General features: G+C 45.9%; 1 protein-coding gene across 1 annotated transcript in view; it reads right to left on the bottom strand.

Moving 5' to 3' along the window:
• The window catches only part of LOC137627087 (uncharacterized), a 92,721-nt gene that overhangs the window by 67,306 nt on the left and 4,782 nt on the right, over positions 1-20,633 (bottom strand). The window contains exons 2-3 of the mRNA XM_068358091.1: positions 17,704-18,302; positions 159-1,268 (exon numbers count right to left, since the gene is read on the bottom strand). Coding sequence (XP_068214192.1) covers positions 159-1,268; positions 17,704-18,291 — 1,698 coding nt within the window. The 5' untranslated portion in view covers positions 18,292-18,302. The remainder of the gene's footprint in view (positions 1-158; positions 1,269-17,703; positions 18,303-20,633) is intronic.

The following is a 20,633-nucleotide window of genomic DNA, read 5'->3' on the forward strand; positions in this document are numbered from 1 at the left end:
CTCTCTATGACAAAAATTAAGGCTATTAGAGCAATTTAAAAAAAAATATACTGCAAAATGTGCTGGGAAAAAAATAACCCCCTGGGGGTTAAGGGTTGGAAATTTCCAAATAGCCTGGGGGTAAAAGGGTTATTACACACGAGCATAGTTACACTCACCATGGTTGCCGGTCGCAAGAAGCTACCGTCGTCGCTTCTTCTGGAACTAGGAATTGGTTTCCATTCGTATTTTCCCGAGAACCATTTGGGAGAGACTTCATCCCTTTTATCGAACAGCCGTTCACTACCCGTCTGTTCGTGGCTTCTAGACAAGGCCGGAGGTTCCTTTTCGAAGGACAAATTTCGTTTGAAACTGCCTGAACCTCCTTGGTCGTGTTCCCTTCTAGACGGCGGAGTGGTCTGCTCCGTTTTAAAATAAGATCGCAGTCTCGTTCCAGGAAAGGTTTGATTAAGCTCCCAAGCTCCTTCTCTCCTCCCTTCGGCATTAGGCTCGGAGAGATTGCCCTTTATCACCTTATTTATATATTTCATCTGTGCCCGGTATGTTTCCTTCTTTATCTCAGAAGGACTTTTTCCCTTGGTAGGTTGTTGTTGTGAATCAGTAACCCTTGTATTTTCAGCCCTCGGTCCAACAATCTCGTCGTATTCATAACTGGCGTGCAAGTTTGGACTGGCCACAGCAATTGAAGGTTCACCGCCGACACGATCGCTGGACGTCATTTCCTCGTGAGACACGCTATTCCAGTAAGCCCCATCGTCCATTGACGACACAGAATTATTTTCCATTTTCTCTAAAACCGAGAATGCTCCACTGTGCCTTGCATTCTCTTTAACTTCAGATTGTTTGAAAAATCTCTGACCATCTCTAGAAAGCGAAGACTCGCTGAGCTGCGACCGATTTCCAAACGAGTCGTCCGCGACACATCCCTGACTAACGTCCGACGTTCCAAAATCAACAGAGTCGGCCTCAATCCAATGCGGCGCAAAGGGATTTAGGGTCCCATTACAATGACTCTCGGGAGTGGAGTGCATCGGTTTCATTCCTAACTCTAGCAATGAGAGACCTTCAGTATTACCGACAGACTTATCAAAACTGGGCGAGAGGAGCCTCGTCCCAGACTGGTAAGAATTGTCGTAATCTGTTCGGTCCGCCACCATGACAGGAGTCTCCGGATACAAAGGAGCGGCGTCGGGCTTCTTCGGATCAGCCTCATCTCCGGAGTAGACTTCGACGTTGAAGTCGAATTCCGTTCCATCCCTGTCGAGGACCTGAGAGATGAAATATTAGTAGTACGAATCTTGAAGTTTTAGATTCTGCAACAAAATAATGATAATTCTAACTTAATATTAATAAATTACTAACTAGACATCTTACCATGTTGTGACACGACCTTCTAATGTAATATAAGCGAATGAAAGATTGAGTAATTTAACAGATAAAATCAAATGTACGTACTCCATATACTTACTCGACAAAGGGACTTTTTTCATTTAAGTGACAGCAACCATAGCAGTATATTTAATAATGCACGTACTGTACAGTGACAAAAGAATTACAAACATACATACATATACCAAGGCACTTCCCCCAATTTTGGGGGGTAGCCGACATCAACAAATGAAACAAAACAAAAAGGGGACCTCTACTCTCTACATTCCTCCCAGCCTGACAAGGGACTCAACCGAGTTCAGCTGGTACTGCTAGGGTGCCACAGCCCACCCTCGCCCGTTATCCACCACAGACGAAGCTTCATAATGCTGAATCCCCTACTGCTGCTACCTCCGCGGTCATCTAAGGCACCGGAGGAAGCGGCAGGGCCTACCGGAACTGCGTCACAAGAATAGTTAACTATATCAACAACACAGATCACCTATTCATTTATTTATTTGTTCGCGAGCAACTTCACACAAAAACTACTGTACCGATTTTAACCAAACTTGGTAGTCATGTTGGGTATAACCCAAGGAGGAATCTGTAACATTTTGGATAAAGCACAGAAGTACTTTAAAAATAAAAGCAACATTAAGTAAATGGCAAATATTTTGTTAGTTTATTTTTTGTTTGTGAACATTACGCAAAAACTGCTGAACGAATTCCAACGCAACTTGGTGGGCATGTGGTGTATGACCCAAGGACAAACCATTAGAGTTTGAAGTAAATTCATCGAAGTACAAATACGCAGTGGATCTAAGAGCAAAATAAGACTTCTTAACGTGACAAAGACATACTCTCAACTGAATGACCCTCTAGTTAACACTGTTGTTAGTCGTACCGTTGGTTATATTACCGGTGGTAGCAGAACAAAGTAATCGGCGAAACGACGCTTCAGAGGAGCCATGTATGAAAATGGTTTCAATATAATTTGTTTTCTGGGAAAATTGGCAGCGTTAACTTCTTCCAGTGAAGGTTTTAACCAGGCATTTCTAAAGTGATGGTTTTACCTCTGAAAACCCATGTGTAAAAAGACTGATATGAAGCAGTAACCTCGTATAGAAAAAGGTAAAAAGCGAACACAATGAAGAACAATCGTCATTCTTTATTCTCAGTGTGAAGAAACTACTGTATAGTCATAGAATAACTTATAATCACTTCAAGGGGATGTGTAGTGAATGCTCTTGGCTTAGGCATTAATATTTTCTTTTAGGTGGTAGTGAATCGCATTCAGCTTGAAAAATAGATCTAAGAACAACCCTCCTTTGCTCTAAAAACACTTAAAAAGGAAAGAGCATAATGATTTTCCTACATGCTTTAGAAAAATTGCTACGTTATGAGGGAAGGTAACAAAAGAAAATATTGCAGAACAGATAGAAAATGATATTTTAATTATAAAATGAATTTTTGAATATACTTACCCGGTGAATATATAGCTGCAACTCTGTTGCTCGACAGACAAACTCTACGGAAAAAACTCGCCAGCGATCGCTACACAGGTTGCGGGTGTGCCCAACAGCGCCATCTGTCGACCAGATACCCAGCTCTTATGTAAACAAAGACTCAATTTTCTCCTCGTCCCACTGCGTCTCTATTGGGGAGGAAGGGAGGGTCATTTAATTTATATATTCACCGGGTAAGTATATTCAAAAATTTATTTTATAATTAAAATATCATTTTTAAATATTTAACTTAGCCGGTGAATATATAGCTGATTCACAACCAGGATGGTGGGTAGAGACCAGTAATATATGTTTACATTTTATGAGCTAAGAGTTTTTTATTTCATTTAGAAGTTATCAAAATAACAAAAACAAAATAAATAGGTACCTGGTAAGGAAGTCGACTTGAACAATTACTCTGCCTTTTAAGTACGTCTTCCTTACGGAGCCTCGCGATCCTCTTAGGATGCTAATCGACCCCTAGGAGCTGAAGTATCAAGGGTTGCAACCCATACAACAGGACCTCATCAAACCCCTAATCTAGGCGCTCTCAAGAAATGACTTTGACCACCTGCCAAATCAACCAGGATGCGAAAGGCTTCTTAGCCTTCCGGACAACCCATAAAAAAGGGATTTTGACGTAGGAAAAATCTATTTCTGGGCGAGGGACCTGTGCCGCCCAGTGAATAAGCTCCATTTAGCACTTATTCTTAGGTAATTTACTGCTAAATATACCAGAGAAAAAATGTAAAGGAGTGCTAGGTTAACTAGCTCGCTCACCTATTGGTGTCGGTATAAAATTGGGCGTATATTCCAGAGGTCCCGCACTATTTAGATTAATCCACGACAGAGAACCCCAATAGAGGAGAGCCGTTCAACCTCACTCGGTACTACTAACAATGCATCCGCTCAGAACCCAACTCCTTAGCACCCAAAGTTTGGGGACTCCAAGGGAGAGGAGCTGGGAGGGTTCACTGGGCGGCACAGGTCCCTCGCCCAGAAATAGATTTTTCCTACGTCAAAATCCCTTTTCTGGGCTCGAACCTGTGCCACCCAGTGAATCTATACAAGAGAAAAATGTCACCAAACTTGCAAAATAAAGGAAAAAACATAAGCGTAAGGGAAATACAGGATGCTTTAATCAGAGATGAGTACCAAAAAACAATTATAAGGGTATCTTAAATATGAACATAAATCCAATAAGGTAGGTATAATAATGCCGTGAGTGATAATATATACAGATACTCAGGAGCATAAAATTTACATATATAATAACAGTATTCAGGTGCGAGACCAACGAATACAATAGGGTATAAATGAGGCAGGTAAGAGGGAGAGATAAAGAGTCAAGGCATTAACCTGTGAGTTACTTGGGAGTAACTACGCTCCCTGCGGCTACTGTAGAAAATTTTAGGGCTTCCAAATGTTTAAGGTAGTGTTTCTTGAACACTGACGGTGATTTCCACCCTGTATACCTGGAAAGGTCTGTAAAATTCATGTGGTGAAAGAAGTTCACCGAGGTGGCAACCGCCCTGATATCATGTGCAAGAGGAAAAGAGTCAGGGTTAGCTTGTTTAATAAAATACAAAATTTGTTGCCTGATCCCTTTAATAGTAATGGTACCGCCTTGTTCTCTAACGAATAGAGGCCCCGAGGAGTTAGAGGAGGTCCGGGATAAATAAGACCTAAGAGTAGTGACAGGGCACAGAGACGGATCTTGCGTGAGGGGAACAATTTTCCAGGAGGTCCATCTGTTTAGAGGGTCTTCATTCTTAGCCAAAAAGAATTTGTTAGGAGAAAGAAGGACCTCTCCTGAAGGCAGAAAGTCAATATGACCCGGGTCTCTCGACAAGGCTGCCAATTCAGAAATTCTTGCCCCGGAAGCCAAGCTCACCAGGAAAAGTGTTTTCCTGAGAAGGGGCATGTAATCACAAGAACTGTTAATAGTATCAGAAGCCAATTTGAGTACGTCATTAAGGAACCAGGTCACCGGGGTAGGACGAGTAACCGGTTTCAGTCTGGCACAAGCTTTCGGAATTGAAGCTAACAAAGAGTCGGTTAAGTCTATGTTAAAACCCACTAGGAAGATCTTTTTCAGAGCCGATTTAATAGTGGTGATAGTATTGGCTGCCAGACCTGATTCTAATAAAGATCTAAAGAAAGTGACTGTAAGGTTCAAGTTCATACAGTTCACGTCTGAGTCTATTAAAAATTTTGCCAACTTTTTAACTGCAGAGTCATACTGGCGGATGGTGGAAACCCGTTTATCCGATTCTAGAATAAGGTGTTTTGAGGATCAATATTGGCACCATGCATAGCCGCAAACTTCATAAAGTCCATAAAGTTAGGGCGCTCTGAATGTTTGAGAAAGCGTACACAACGCGTGTTTGTACTATCTGAGACAGAACCGGATTGGGTATCGGGTGAGGGTATAGTCTCAACTCCCGCAGGAGAGGATACCAGTTGCTCTTGGGCCAGTTGGGTGCGACCAAGGCTACTTGTCCCTTGAAGGATCTCAGTTTGTCTAGAACTTTCAGCAAAAGATTCACCGGGGGAAAGAGATAAATCTTTTCCCAGGTGTCCCAATTCTGTGACATGGCGTCTGTGGCGTAAGCCTGAGGGTCTAGATTGGGAGCCACATATACTCTCAATTTGTGGTTGGATTCCGTGGCGAAGAGGTCCACTTGGAGACCGGGAACCTGAGAGAGAATCCACCGAAATGACTTTAGATCGAGTGACCATTCCGATTCTAGAGGGGAGGTCCGGGACAGGGCGTCTGCCACTACATTCCGGACTCCCGCCAGGTGGACAGCTGAAAGATGCCAACGGTTCGAGGCTGCTAGGGAGAATATGGCTACTAGAACATGGTTCAGAGGCCCTGACTTTGACCCGCCTCTGTTGAGGCAGCGGACCACCACTTCGCTGTCGAGGACCAGACGAAGGTGTTGTTTCTTGGGAAGAGCGAGACGTTTCAGGGTTAGAAGAACTGCCATGGCCTCTAGCACATTGATGTGAAAATGGCGGAACAAGGGAGTCCAAAGACCTTGAACTTTCTTGAGCTGAGAATAGCCGCCCCAACCTGATAAGGATGCGTCTGTGTGAATGATTAATTCCGGAGGCGGAAATCGAAGGGGAACTGACTTTGACAGACTGTTTGCTCTTGTCCAAGGAAGAAGTCTTTCCCGTAGAATGGGAGGAAGGCGGACTTTCCTGTCCCGGAGCTTCCGGTTCGCCCTCGAACGCCAGACACGATTGATATCTTTCAATTTTGCCTTCAGAAGAAGATCCGTCACTGAGGCAAACTGAAGGGACCCCAGAATCCTCTCTTGGAGTTGTCTGGAACTTACTTTGTCTTTGAGAAAGCGTTTGGTGTTCCTTGCAATCTCTAACCTCTTGGGTCTGGGAAGACACAGAGTATGAGATATAAGATCCCATTGCAGGCCGAGCCATTGGAACTTCGATTTTGGAAGAAGACGGGACTTCTTGAAGTTGATCTGGAAGCCTAGAGATTGAAGATAATGGATGACTTTGTGAGTGGCTTTTAGGCAATTTTGGGAGGTGTCTGACCAAATGAGCCAGTCGTCCAGATAGGCTACTACTTGAATCCCTTGATTCCTGAGTTCCTGAACAGCGACTTCTGCTAGCTTTGTGAAGATCCTTGGGGCGATGTTGAGCCCGAAAGGCATCACCTTGAAGGAGTAACTTTTGTCCCCTAAGCGAAAGCCTAGGTACGGACGGAAGTGTCTCGCTATCGGGACGTGATAGTAGGCGTCTGTAAGATCGATAGAGGTGGTGACGGCCCCACGGGGAAGTAAGGTCCGCACCTGCAAGACGGTAAGCATTCGAAACTTGTCGCATTGAATGGACAAGTTGAGAAGGGATAGATCTAGAATCACTCTTCTCTTGTCTGAATCCTTCTTCGGGACACTGAACAGCCGACCTTGAAACTTCAGATGTTTCGTTTCTTGTATGGCGTTTTTTTTTGTAAAAGATCCTGGACAAATTCGACCAGGTCCGGAGTGGAATGTTGACGAAATTTGTTCGGAGGAGGAGGTCCTTGAATCCAACTCCACCCCAGTCCCTTGGAGATGATACTGAACGCCCAGGGACTGAACCTCCATTTGTTGCGGAAGGCATAGAGCCTCCCCCCTACCTGCTGCACCTCAGTATTGGTTTGAGGAGTTGCCTCCACGTCCGCCTCGGAAGTTCTTTCCTCTGCGAAAGGCTCTTCCCCTGCCTTTGTTCTGGTTAGAGCCACGGTGGTAGCCTCTACCTCTACCATAACTCTGGGAAGAGCTATGAGCCTCGTAAGACTGGTTAAAGGCCGGGGAAGTGGCGGAGGCACCAGAAAGCTGGCTCTTAGGTAGCAGAACGGTGACATAGTCATCCGAAGGAGCCCGAGAGGTGGAAGGCTGTGCAGGGACAACAGAAGATGGAGGAAGAGGCAGCCGGAAGTTGGATGAAGCACTCTGTTGTTGCCTGAACTGGGTGGAGGTATATGGTCTAAGCTTCTTCCTACCCCGGGCTTGATAATTTGCGGGGTCATACTTGCGTTTAGGGGTCAAACCCCAACGGGCTTTAAGGCTCTGATTAACCCTAGTGGCCTCCGCCAAGACTTCCTCTACGAGATCCTCGGGGAAGAGATTTGAACCCCAACAAGAGGACCGGATGAGTTTATTAGGTTCATGCCTAATCGTCGCCTCAGCTAGGACATGCTTGCGACATCTGCGTTTAGCAGTAGCGAAGTCATACAAGTCATAATATAAAGACTGTAACGTAGCCTTGTTGAGAGACTTAAAAATACTCTCCGTATCGTAAGTCAAGGCTATCGACTCCGTGGATGTGGCCAGGTTTAGAGTACGGCCCACACGTAGGCGGGAATCATATTCCTGTTTAATGAGAGATTCCGGGAGACGGGGAAGCTTCTCACTAAACAAGACTGAGGCACAGTCTGCTGCAAGCTTGCCGGAGGTAAAGGTGGTATGGACGTTGTCCCAACACTCAATACCTGAGGGAAGAAGGAGGGAGATTGGATCCACCTCTCGGATGGGAGGCAAGGGCTTCTCCTCCAGAGCATATTGAAAGGCAAGCTCTGCCACCTTATTGACGCATGGAGTCAAGGTGTTCTTGTCCATTAAGAACATCGTAAAGGAGCTTTTATAAGGCGTCAGCATGGTGTTAGTGCAGCCGATGTCATTCAAAAATCTGGCCCAAACAGATTGGGCTTGCTCCTTCGGGAAGATGACCGTCTCTTTGGGGACCTTGTCTAATCGGACTAAAGCTTCCTCGGTAAGCCTGGCATAACCATGAAATGGAAATGCCAGACCAGGAGGAAAGAATTCAAAGTCCTCTAGAGGACGAGTGCCAAGGCCCTCCAGAGTCAACATTCCGTCTGAGAACGGGGAATGAAGAGCCATCCGCCAGGGGTTGTTCTTGGCAAACGGCGGGAGCTTAGAGGCATCCGGGATGAGAGAGCTTTGGACTCTCTCCGGAGCTCCTTGCTCTAAAGCCCCAATTCTCTGACCGAAGTTAGAGAACATCGTGTCCATCCTCGACTGCATCTCCGAAACCAACTTTGCCTGCATCTCCGACACGATGCGAAGCATGGCTGATTCGGAAAGGCCCGGGCTAGCAGCAAGAGGGGCGGAAGAAACTCCCGGGTCGTGAGACTTAGAGGAGGAACCAGAGGTCTTTGAAGACGGGTTCGTACAATGTTTAGAGCCATGAGAAGTCTTGTGAGGCTTGCGAGCTTTGGGTAAGGTCCTTGAAGTAGACTTATCCTTAGGGGGAACCGGGTATGAACGTTGAGACGAATCACGGTCCCCAGAAAATCCAAGAAAAGAAGAGCGATCAGAAGAAGAAGAAAGAGCGGGGCTGAGGATAGGAATCTCAGCGCCGGACACACCTGCCTCACTTACCACCCTACCTGTATCCGGCTCGTCTAGCAACATTGGTTCGACGTCCAGGTTCATGGAGGCAACATTGTCCTCCAGACCTCCGGGGGCGTCCGATGGATCTTGCTCTGGGTCGATGAGACCCGTTATAGTGGCATCAATGTGGGCAATGATGGGAGCTGCCACATGCCTAGCCACAGCAGCTGAAGACTTGGCGTTGGGGTAAACCATGGTGCAGTAGTCCTCAGATAGGACGTACGGCCGCTTAGACTTCACATTCCGGGCAAACCCACCAACCCACACCTTCAGTGTGGCCCGAGCCGCAGACTTTTGCTCCGGGGATGCCTGAAATAATAGTGGGAATTATAAAAGGGAGACTCCCAATAGTCCTTCAAGACCATAGATATCTTACTAATAGTAAATTAAATAAGAAGGCAATATAGCCAACGGGACTCACCGAGTCAGATCCAAGGGTAGTGATGAGGTCGAAGCAAATCACACAGTTATCCGGGTGCCATACCACAACGTCTTCCAGTTGAACCCCACAAGGGGCGTGAGATCGGCAGACGGAGTGGCCACAAGGCTGGTGCAGAACAGCTGCACAGGCCGGCGTCAGACAATGCACCATCTATAAAAAGAATAGTATATGAGAAACTGTAATTCTCTTAAGTAGGGGCGGGTCCGGAGGACCCGGGCCTAACATAGGTCTAACACAAGATTAGAGCTTAACTGTACTATTCTTTAAGTAGGGGCGGGTCCGGAGGACCCGGGCCTAACATAGGTCTAACACAAGAATAGAGCTTAACTGTACTATTCTTTAAGTAGGGGCGGGTCCGGAGGACCCGGGCCTAACATAGGTCTAACACAAGATTAGAGCTTAACTGTACTATTCTTTAAGTAGGGGCGGGTCCGGAGGACCCGGGCCTAACATAGGTCTAACGCAAGGTTAGAGCTTAACTGTAATATTCTTACATAGGGGCGGGACCGGAGGACCCGGGCCTAAACATAAGTCTAACTTGAAATTAAAGTATAGCAATCCATTCCGGTCAAGCCGGGAGCATAAAAAAGGATGCAATAACAAGGAATTAAGACACATGGTGTCTGATTTCCCGGGGCGGGGTAGACCCCGGGCCGGGAAATAAAAGTATATCCAATACCAATTCATTTAGGGACTCCGGGGTAGTGATCTGTCATATATAATCATCATAGGAAATGTTATAAAATAATAGGGGGGCGGAACTGTAGCTAAGAACCGCCAATCGAACCCGGAGGGTTTCGTATAACATAAGCCAGAATGAAAAGTGAATATAAAATAGGGTGCACCGGGATCCAACTCTGTTGACCGGTGGCCAACCAGACTAGACAGAGACGAAACCGCCGGGCCACCCGGAGGACAAAGTCCATAAACACTGAACTACCCCCTCTAAAAGGAGGGAAGGCAACGGTCCCTTAGTGGAGGGGGGAGAAGCCTAACCGCCCACCTAGCTAGAGGGGGAGCGTGGGGGAGGATCACGTGATACGAGGCAGCAGGGCTACCAACTGACGATCCCCAACCAGACAGATCAAACGGAGTAATGGCACAAATATTCATTATAATAATAATAATAGCGTTAAATTATATGAATAAACACATAGAAAATTTTTGGGCAAGGCATGTAACATAATAATTAAATCACAAAAGACACACCTGATGGCTAAAAATAACATTGCCGCCTAGCACGAAGGTCGGCAGCCATAACGATACGTAAATGATATCGGCCCAAAAATTGAACCACGAGGATTCTAAACGCTAAATAATGAATATTCACAATAACAAATAATATTTGATAATAAAAATAATACACATAGTAACACCGCAAGTGAAACTTAAAAGCTCTCAAAAACAGGAGTACCAACTGTAGTGAAATCAAGCAAGATCGGTATGAACGAAGAGAATAAACTCCTATAATATAAATATTAAACGATCTAGGTTGCTCAAAACACAGTAAAACCCAGCTTGGTACTTAACTTAGACGGTGTCTCCTGGGAAACCGACGAAGAAGCCATGATTCAATGGAAAATAACCAAAATCGAGAGCACAACAAAAATGCGGGTTACTTTACTCGTCGTGCTAAAAGGAGTTGGGTTCTGAGCGGATGCATTGTTAGTAGTACCGAGTGAGGTTGAACGGCTCTCCTCTATTGGGGTTCTCTGTCGTGGATTAATCTAAATAGTGCGGGACCTCTGGAATATACGCCCAATTTTATACCGACACCAATAGGTGAGCGAGCTAGTTAACCTAGCACTCCTTTACATTTTTTCTCTGGTATATTTAGCAGTAAATTACCTAAGAATAAGTGCTAAATGGAGCTTATTCACTGGGCGGCACAGGTTCGAGCCCAGAAACAACATTAAAAACATTTCAAGAGAAAGATTAAAAGGGTATGGAATTAGGGAATTGTAGTGGTTGAGCCCTCACCCACTACTGCACTCGCTGCTACGAATGGTCCCAGTGTGTAGCAGTCCTCGTAAAGAGACTGGACATCCTTTAGATAAAAAGACGCGAACACTGACTTGCTTCTCCAATAGGTTGCGTCCATTATACTTCGCAGAGATCTATTTTGCTTAAAGGCCACGGAAGTTGCAACAGCTCTAACTTCGTGCGTCTTCACCTTAAGCAAAGCTTGGTCTTCCTCACTCAGATGTGAATGAGCTTCTCGTATTAACAGTCTGATAAAGTAGGATAAAGCATTCTTTGACATAGGCAAAGATGGTTTCTTAACTGAACACCATAAAGCTTCAGATTGGCCTCGTAAAGGTTTAGTGCGCTTTAAATAGAACTTAAGAGATCTCACAGGGCATAAGACTCTTTCTAGTTCATTGCCTACAATCTCCGATAAGCTGGGAATATCGAACGATTTAGGCCAAGGTCGAGAAGGCAGCTCATTTTTGGCTAGAAAACCAAGTTGTAGCGAACATGTGGCTTTTTCTGATGAAAATCCGATATTCTTGCTGAAGGCATGAATCTCACTGACTCTTTTAGCTGAGGCTAAGCATACTAGGAAAAGTGTCTTTAGAGTGAGATCTTTCAAGGAGGCTGATTGTAGCGGCTCAAACCTGTCTGACATGAGGAATCTTAGTACCACGTCTAAATTCCAACCAGGTGTAACCAAACGACGCTCCTTAGTGGTCTCAAAAGACTTAAGGAGGTCTTGCAGATCTTTATTGTTGGAAAGATCTAAGCCTCTATGCCGGAAGACCGATGCCAACATGCTTCTGTAGCCCTTGATAGTGGGAGCTGAAAGGGATCGTCCTTTTCTCAGGTATAAGAGAAAGTCAGCTATTTGAGCTACAGAGGTACTGGTCGAGGATACGGAAACTGACTTGCACCAGTCTCGGAAGACTTCCCACTTCGATTGGTAGAGTCTAATGGTGGATGCTCTCCTTGCTCTGGCAATCGCACTGGCTGCCTCCTTCGAAAAGCCTCTAGCTCTCGAGAGTCTTTCGATAGTCTGAAGGCAGTCAGACGAAGAGCGAGGAGGCTTTGGTGTACCTTCTTTACGTGTGGCTGACGTAGAAGGTCCACCCTTAGGGGAAGACTTCTGGGAACGTCTACTAGCCATCGAAGTACCTCGGTGAACCATTCTCTCGCGGGCCAGAGGGGAGCAACTAGCGTCAACCTTGTCCCTTCGTGAGAGGCGAACTTCTGCAGTACCTTGTTGACAATCTTGAACGGTGGGAATGCGTAGAGATCTAGATGTGACCAATCTAGGAGAAAGGCATCTATATGTATTGCTGCTGGGTCCGGGACTGGGGAGCAATAGATTGGAAGCCTCTTGGTCAGCGAGGTTGCAAAGAGATCTATGGTTGGCTGGCCCCAAGTGGCCCAAAGTCTCTTGCACACATCCTTGTGGAGGGTCCATTCTGTTGGAATTACTTGTCCTTTCCGTCTGAGACAATCTGCTATGACATTCAAGTTGCCTTGGATGAACCTCGTTACTAGTGAGATGTCTTGACCTTTTGACCAGATGAGGAGGTCCCTTGCGATCTCGTACAACGTCAGTGAGTGGGTCCCTCCTTGCTTGGAGATGTACGCCAAGGCAGTGGTGTTGTCCGAGTTCACTTCCACCACTTTGCCACGAAGGAGAGACTTGAAGCTTTTCAAGGCCAGATGTACTGCCAACAGCTCCTTGCAGTTGATATGCATGTTCCTCTGACTCGAGTTCCACAGTCCTGAGCATTCCCGACCGTCTAATGTCGCGCCCCAGCCCACGTCCGATGCGTCCGAGAAGAGAACGTGGTTGGGAGTCTGAACAGCCAGGGGAAGACCCTCTCTCAAGTTGATATTGTCCTTCCACCAAGTCAGACAAGACTTCATCTTTTCGGAAATCGGGATCGAGACCGCTTCTAGCGTCTTGTCCTTTTTCCAATGAAAAGCTAGATGGTATTGAAGCGGACGGAGGTGTAGTCTTCCTAATGACACAAATTGTTCCAGGGATGATAGCGTCCCTACCAGACTCATCCACAGCCTGACTGAGCAGCGTTCCTTCTTCAGCATGTTCTGGATGAATAACAGGGCTTGACTTATTCTGGGGGCCGACGGAAAAGCCCGAAAAGCTTGACTGTGAATCTCCATCCCTAAATACACAATAGTTTGGGATGGGACCAGTTGCGACTTTTCCAAATTGACTAGGAGTCCCAATTCCTTGGTCAGATCTAGAGTCCACTTGAGATCCTTCAGACAGCGACGACTGGAAGAGGCTCTGAGAAGCCATTCGTCCAAATAAAGGGAGGCTCGGATGTCCGATAAATGGAGGAATTTGGCTACATTCCTCATCAGCCTCGTAAACACGAGAGGAGCTGTGCTTAGGCCAAAGCACAGGGCCCGAAACTGGTAGACCACCTTTTCGAAAACGAATCTCAGAAAAGGTTGGGAATCTGAGTGGATGGGGACGTGGAAGTAGGCGTCCCTTAGGTCTAGAGAGACCATCCAGTCTTCCCTTCTGACCGCTGCTAAGACTGACTTTGTGGTCTCCATGGAGAACTTCGTCTTTGTGACAAAGACATTCAGAGCACTGATGTCTAGCACCGGCCTCCACCCTCCTGTCTTCTTTGAAACCAAGAAGAGGCGGTTGTAGAATCCCGGTGATTGAAGGTCCGAGACCTTGACCACCGCTCCCTTCTTTAGCAAAAGAGACACTTCCAGTTTCAGGGCTTGTCTCTTTTCTTCCTCTCTGTACCTGGGAGAGAGATCGATGGGAGACGTCGCTAGAGGGGGTTTTCGTACAAACGGGATCTTGTACCCCTCTCTGAGCCACTTCACAGATTGTGCATCTGCACCTCTCTTCTCCCAGGCTTGCCAGAAGTTCTTGAGTCTGGCTCCCACTGCTGTCTGAAGTTGCGGGCAGTCAGACTCTGCCCTTAGAGGACTTGGATCCTTTCCTCTTCCCTCGCTTCCCTTCGGCACGAGCACCTCCTCTGCTGGAGGCTCTGCCACGAAAGGGCGGAATAAAGCGAGACGCTGGAGTGTCCATCCTCGGTCTAGCTGATAATGTAGGCAAAGGGGGAGCTTTGCGAGCTGAGGACGCAACAAGATCGTGAGTGTCCTTCTGCACTAACGAAGCGGCTATTTCCTTTATCAGGACTTCTGGAAACAGGCACTTTGAAAGAGGAGCAAAGAGAAGCTCAGATCTCTGGCACGGTGTAACTCCAGCAGAAAGGAATGAGCAGAGAGATTCTCGCTTTTTCAGGACTCCGGACACAAATGAGGCAGCAAGCTCATTGGACCCATCACGGACGGCCTTGTCCATGCAGGACATAATGAGCAAAGAAGTCTCTTTATCTGTCGAAGAGATCTTCCTGCTTAGGGCTCCTAGGCACCAGTCTAAGAAGTTAAAGACTTCAAAAGCCCTAAAGATTCCTTTCATAAGATGGTCCAGGTCCGATGATGACCAACAAATCTTTGAGCGTCTCATGGCAAGGCGGCGGGGAGAGTCTACAAGACTTGAGAAGTCGCCCTGGGCAGAGGCAGGAACTCCCAAGCCGAGAACTTCTCCCGTGGCATACCAGACGCTCGATCTAGAAGAGAGTCTAGCAGGGGGAAAAGCAAATGCTGTCTTCCCTAAACTCTTCTTGGACTCTAACCAGTCTCCTATCACCCGCAAAGCTCTCTTGGACGAGCGTGCGAGGACGAGTCTAGTAAAGGCAGGTGCGGTAGAAGGCATGCCTAAGACAAACTCTGAAGGCGGAGAACGAGGAGCCACAGAAACAAACTGGTCAGGAAACAGCTCTTTGAAAATAGCCAAAACTTTTCTAAAGTCCAAAGAGGGTTGAGTAGACTTAGGCTCGTCCAGTTCTGATTGTTGTTCATCTTGATGTGCAGCAACATCGTCATCAGAAAGTTCCTCATCCGAGAACTGATGAGGAAACGGCAACGGAGTGGGTAACGGCTGGTTCGCTGAGTCCGGTCGTACAGGTGCATGCGTGACTGAGCCGGACGCAACGTCATGGACCTGCTGCACAGTCTGTGAGCTGTCAACAACCATGGTAGCGCAAGGACGCACAGCGTCTACCCGAGACTGTCTAGACTGACTGGGTTGCGCAGTGGAAACCACACTGGGTTGCGGAGGTTGACGCACCGCGTCAAAACAAGTCAACTCTGAAGGTTGTTGAACGTCCAGAACGTCAACACCCACTTCCGTACGTCGCTTAACGTCAACATGCGGCTGGCAGCCCACACTGGAACGCATCGGAGGAGGAACTCCCTCAACTGGTGTACGTGAGAAGGTTACCTCAGCGTCCACAGGACGCACAACCGATCGCTTAGAAGGTTGTAGGCTAGTTACTGCACTCGCTGCTGGTACGGCAGCAACCTTCTCCGCATGAAAGTCCTGCATTAGAGACTTAAGCTTGGAATGCATGTCTTGCAGTAAAGCCCATTTAGGGTCTACGGGAGCAGGTGCGGCGACAGACGGTGTTAGGGTCTGAAGCGGTACCGCTTTGCCTCTCTTAGGCGGTGAGCAGTCATCAGATGACGGCAACGAGTCCGAACTGACCCAGTGACTACAACCGGGACGTTGGACTTGTGCTGAAGGGACCAATTTACGTTTTAAAGGTCGTGAGACCTTGGTCCAAGGTTTCTTGCGAGAAACACCTTCAGACGACGAGGTATAAATGGGCTCTCTCGTCTTTGGTAGGTAGGGGCGATCTTGGGTAGATACGCCCGATACCATGGAGGGAACGACTGTTCGCTGATTAAAGCCTCTCGAATCCATGCGTCGTACGACATTGCTTCTCCCCTGGACTTGGGAGCTTGCAAGAGGTCCCGGACTAGGAGGACGACAGGCACGAACAGACGAACCCTCAAGCGCAACACTGTTCACAACACTATCACTTGGCACTTTAGCACTTCCCACTGCACTTTGGCACTTAAGCTCCTTAACATCCGCCATGAGCTGATTGCGGTCACTTGCAAGGGACTCAACTCTCTCACCCAGAGCCTGGATGGCACGCATCATGTCAGCCATCGATGGTTCCTGAGTGCTAGAAGGGGGGTTAGGAACAACCACTACAGGGGAAGGAATAGGTTGTGGGGCATGAGGAGAGGATACTTCAATAGATCGAGAAGAACTTCTCCTAATTCTATCTCTCTCTAGCCTACGTGTGTACTTTTCGAATTCGATAAAATCGAATTCCGAAAGGCCCACGCACTCCTCACACCGATCTTCCAATTGACAGGTTTTACCCCTACAATTGGAACAAACAGTGTGAGGGTCGATAGAAGCCTTCGGAAGACGCCTAGAACAGTCCCTAGCATTGCATTTCCTAAATTTGGGAACTTGTGAAGGGTCAGCCATTTTGAATTGGTCAAGGGAAAATTCCAAAAACGATCTAAGTCATCAACAATGAATCCGTTACATAAAAGAGTTCAAGGATTTGTTTGAAGAAAAACCCTGCACAGCGAAAGCTCAAAACCAGAATATAGTACTTCACCAATAAGATGTGAAAAACTCCAGTTTAGCAACAGCGAGTAAAGTACGTCTTGTCGACACCTCGACAGAGAGAAAATTGAGTCTTTGTTTACATAAGAGCTGGGTATCTGGTCGACAGATGGCGCTGTTGGGCACACCCGCAACCTGTGTAGCGATCGCTGGCGAGTTTTTTCCGTAGAGTTTGTCTGTCGAGCAACAGAGTTGCAGCTATATATTCACCGGCTAAGTTAAATATTTAAAAAAAAGAAGTAAAGTGAGGAGGAGTCAGTAACTCCCTCGGCAAACATTTCTTATCGCGATAGACATGAATGTCTAAGACGTCATTAAGGGGTGGGGCTTATTTTCCCAGGAACCTCTGCGGCAACTGTAGTGCCTTGAAAGAAAAAATAGCTTAATAGCAATACATCACATCTAAATCGGAAAAAAGGCCTGCAGATTGCAACTCTCCAACGTACAACTGTCCTAGTACAAACATACAGAGTTCTGATAACCTTTATGGTGGGTGTCAAATAGTTGAAATAATAGCATAAAGGTATTTGGATGATATTAGAAATAATGAATAAGAGATGTGATAAGGAAAAATGTAGAGCGCAGACCTCCGCCGTGGCAGTTCATTTCGCGACCTTTTGCTTGACCTTTGACCTTAAAATTTATTAATTGGTGTGGATATTCATACACTCAAAAACTAACCAAGTTTGAAGTTTCTGTGGCAACGATGTCCAAACTCATGGCTGATCAGGTTAATTGGACATTTTTCTTGACTGTGACCTTGACCTTTGACCTTTACCTTCCAAAATTTAATCATTTCCCGCTTTTTAGACAACAGTTAATCCCTGCAAGTTTCATTACTCTACGATTAAAATTGTGGCCAGGAAGCTGTTCATAATCACACACACAAACAGGCAAAAACATAACCTCCTTCCAACTTTTGTTGCCGGAGGTAAAAATAAAACCAAGCACACATACCTGGGCTGAAACCTTTTCTTGTGTGTCAAAGGCTTTTCTTGGAGTGTAATCAAACGCAGATTTGTAGAAAAAACTGTCTGAAGAAAGATTTTCCTCAAGAGAAATAAAATTTTCAGATGGGTTTTTCTGGGATTCGGAAGAAAGGCTCTCCATGTAAGCCTGGCTAATACTTGATCCCCTCTTTTTCCTCTCTGTTTTCCTTACAAAATCTCCAGAGCCACTTGTAACGCTTTTGGCCAAAGCTTCGGCATAGCTCTTGCCGTCGGACTTGGCTTCGCGCTTTGTCGATTGCGGGACGTCGCAATCGTCCACCTCCATCTTCCTCACTTTCTTGTGGCTGTGGTGATCACTGTGCTTCTTCCTCTCCCCGTAGGGACTCAATTTCTTGCGACTGGTGGAATGAGATGAACTCACAATGCCACGGTGAGAAATGTGCTTTTTCTTACTGCTGCGAGAACCTCCGGAGCTGCTGGGCGACTCAAACTTGAACGTGGCAGAGGGAGAGCTGTGCTTGTTCGGGACACTCGATCCTTCACTCCAGTCGGAGTCCATGCCTCTTGAACCCAGGTCGTCGTCCTCCATTTTCATTAACGAAACACCTGCGAATATAATTCCACAGCTTAGTAACAAGGTACAACTTTAAATAAATTTCAATATTTTCATGAACAGGCTGACATAAGTCTCTTCTTAGTTATAAATGAAAGATCTATATTAATGTTGTTACTGTACTTAGAATATTTTAATTGTTCATTACTTCTTTTTTAGTTTATTTATTTCCTTATTTCCTTTCCTCAATGGGATATTTATCCCTGTTGGAGCCCTTGGGTTTATAGCACCCTGCTTTTCCAACTAGGGTTGTAGTTTAGCTAATAATAATAATAATAATAATAATAACTAGAGGGGGCATTCAGTAGAGCGCAGACCTCCTTCGTGGCAGCTCATTTCTAGAATTTTGCTTGACCTTGACCTTTGACATGTATTAATTGGCATGGATTTTCATACACTCAAACATGAACCAAGTTTGAAGTTTCTGTGACAACGATGTCCAAAATTATGGCTGGTTACGTGAACTAGACATTTGACCATAACCTTGACCTTTGACCTTAACCTTATAAGATTTAATCATTTCCAGCTTTTTACACAACAGTTAATCCCTACTCTACGATTAAAATTGTGGCCAGGAAGCTGTTCACAAACACACACACAAACAGGGGGTAAAACATAACCTCCTTCCAACCTCGTTGCCGGAGGTAATAACAATAATTCGAATACACTCGCACTAAAGACATTTTATATCAGTGGTTCACAAACTGGTAGAATCGGCCCCTGGTTGATCGTCTGATATTGGAGGGGGGAGGCAAAATCTGTGGTTTCAGGTGACAGGGTGACATAGAGAGTATTTAAGCAACAAATAGTTTATATTTTACTTATTTTTTCTTACAAAATCTAAATGACAAAAGATACTGTATGTTATAAACACCAAGGCAAAGAAACTTGTAAACGGTTTAGAGATAAAAACTTTGAGAGAATCATAAACAGATGAATAGCTTCATTACGTAGTTTAAAGTGGAACAAGGGGGTGAGCGAGGATTTCATCTGCAATTATTAATAATAATAATAATAATAATAATAAGTTTGGGAACCTCTGCATTTAAATGAAGTGATTATGATCTTTCATTTAGTAACTATCTTGAACATTACAATCTTTCTCTTCCCTTTCATCTTGCGAAGAGTAGTGGTGTAATGTCCAAGCCCCAGTGCTATGAGCTGGATTATGAACGGTGAACAGTGAGCAGTTCATTACAAGATGACAAATTTGAGTCATTTATATTTTTTTTAATGATACAAATCATGAGTTCTTTATTAGGGAATACACTTTCGGCAAAGATGGAAGACTAGCCATCAGACTTTAAGCGAGGTGTAACTACCCCACCACTAGTTTGAAGGTTTCAAGGCCGCTCATGAATGGCAGAGGCAAGGGACAGTGACATTGCCCTATCAAGCAGGATAATGCACTAGAGACTGACCATATTTATACATATGATCAGCACCCAAGCAACCCTCTCCACCCAAGCTAGGACCAAGGAGGATCCGGCAATGGCAGCTGATGACTCAACAGGTAGACCTATAGGATCCCCCAAACCCCACATCCAAATCTCACAAGGATGGTGAGGTTTCAACGACTAAAGAAACTAACGAGTTTGAGCGGGACTCAAACCCCAGTCTGGTGTTCACCAGTCAGGGACGTTACCAACGAGATCGAGTGCTAGTAACAGGTGTACGAGCACCTTCTACCTGTGCACGCTCCCTTACTGGGAGAAGTACTAAATGCCAAGCTGTCGCTATACAGTCAGAAATGTTGGTATGCTTCACTTCTGCCCCTATGTTCGGTTTCTTAGCAAATGCAGTGCCTTCATCAGAGCTCATGTCTCCAATGATCTCTCCAGACTTACCCAGGTTTCTGACCGTAAAGCGCCAACATTCCTTCACTCTATGGGACAACTTTTGGCACTACTGAAGAAGGGAGGTTCCTGGTACCGCACCGTCTCTGCTATGGCGATAGAAACAATCGGAGTCATTCGTATGCAACCCCTCTCTATTGGTCTTCCTACACATACTCTATGACGTCTTCAACTTGTTCTCCTCTAGTAATAGCAGCGTAGACTCTCACGAAGATGAGGCAGAGTAGAAGGAGCAACTTATAGCTCTCCTTCTACCGGGTCATACAGGCCGATGACAACCTTCTCACGAAGACACAGACCACATGAACTCTACAAAGAGTTTGCCCAATTAGGTTTTATGTCTTAAGCTTTTTTAAGGGATCGGGAAGACACTGAAGATAACCCTTCCACTTCAGACTCGGCAGAAGCAAAACCTTCTTCCTCCGACAGAGTACATCGATGTTTAAAGTTTACGTTGCTGTCGTCATC

Source organism: Palaemon carinicauda, chromosome 34, assembly GCF_036898095.1.
Source record: "Palaemon carinicauda isolate YSFRI2023 chromosome 34, ASM3689809v2, whole genome shotgun sequence".
NCBI lineage: Eukaryota > Metazoa > Arthropoda > Malacostraca > Decapoda > Palaemonidae > Palaemon > Palaemon carinicauda.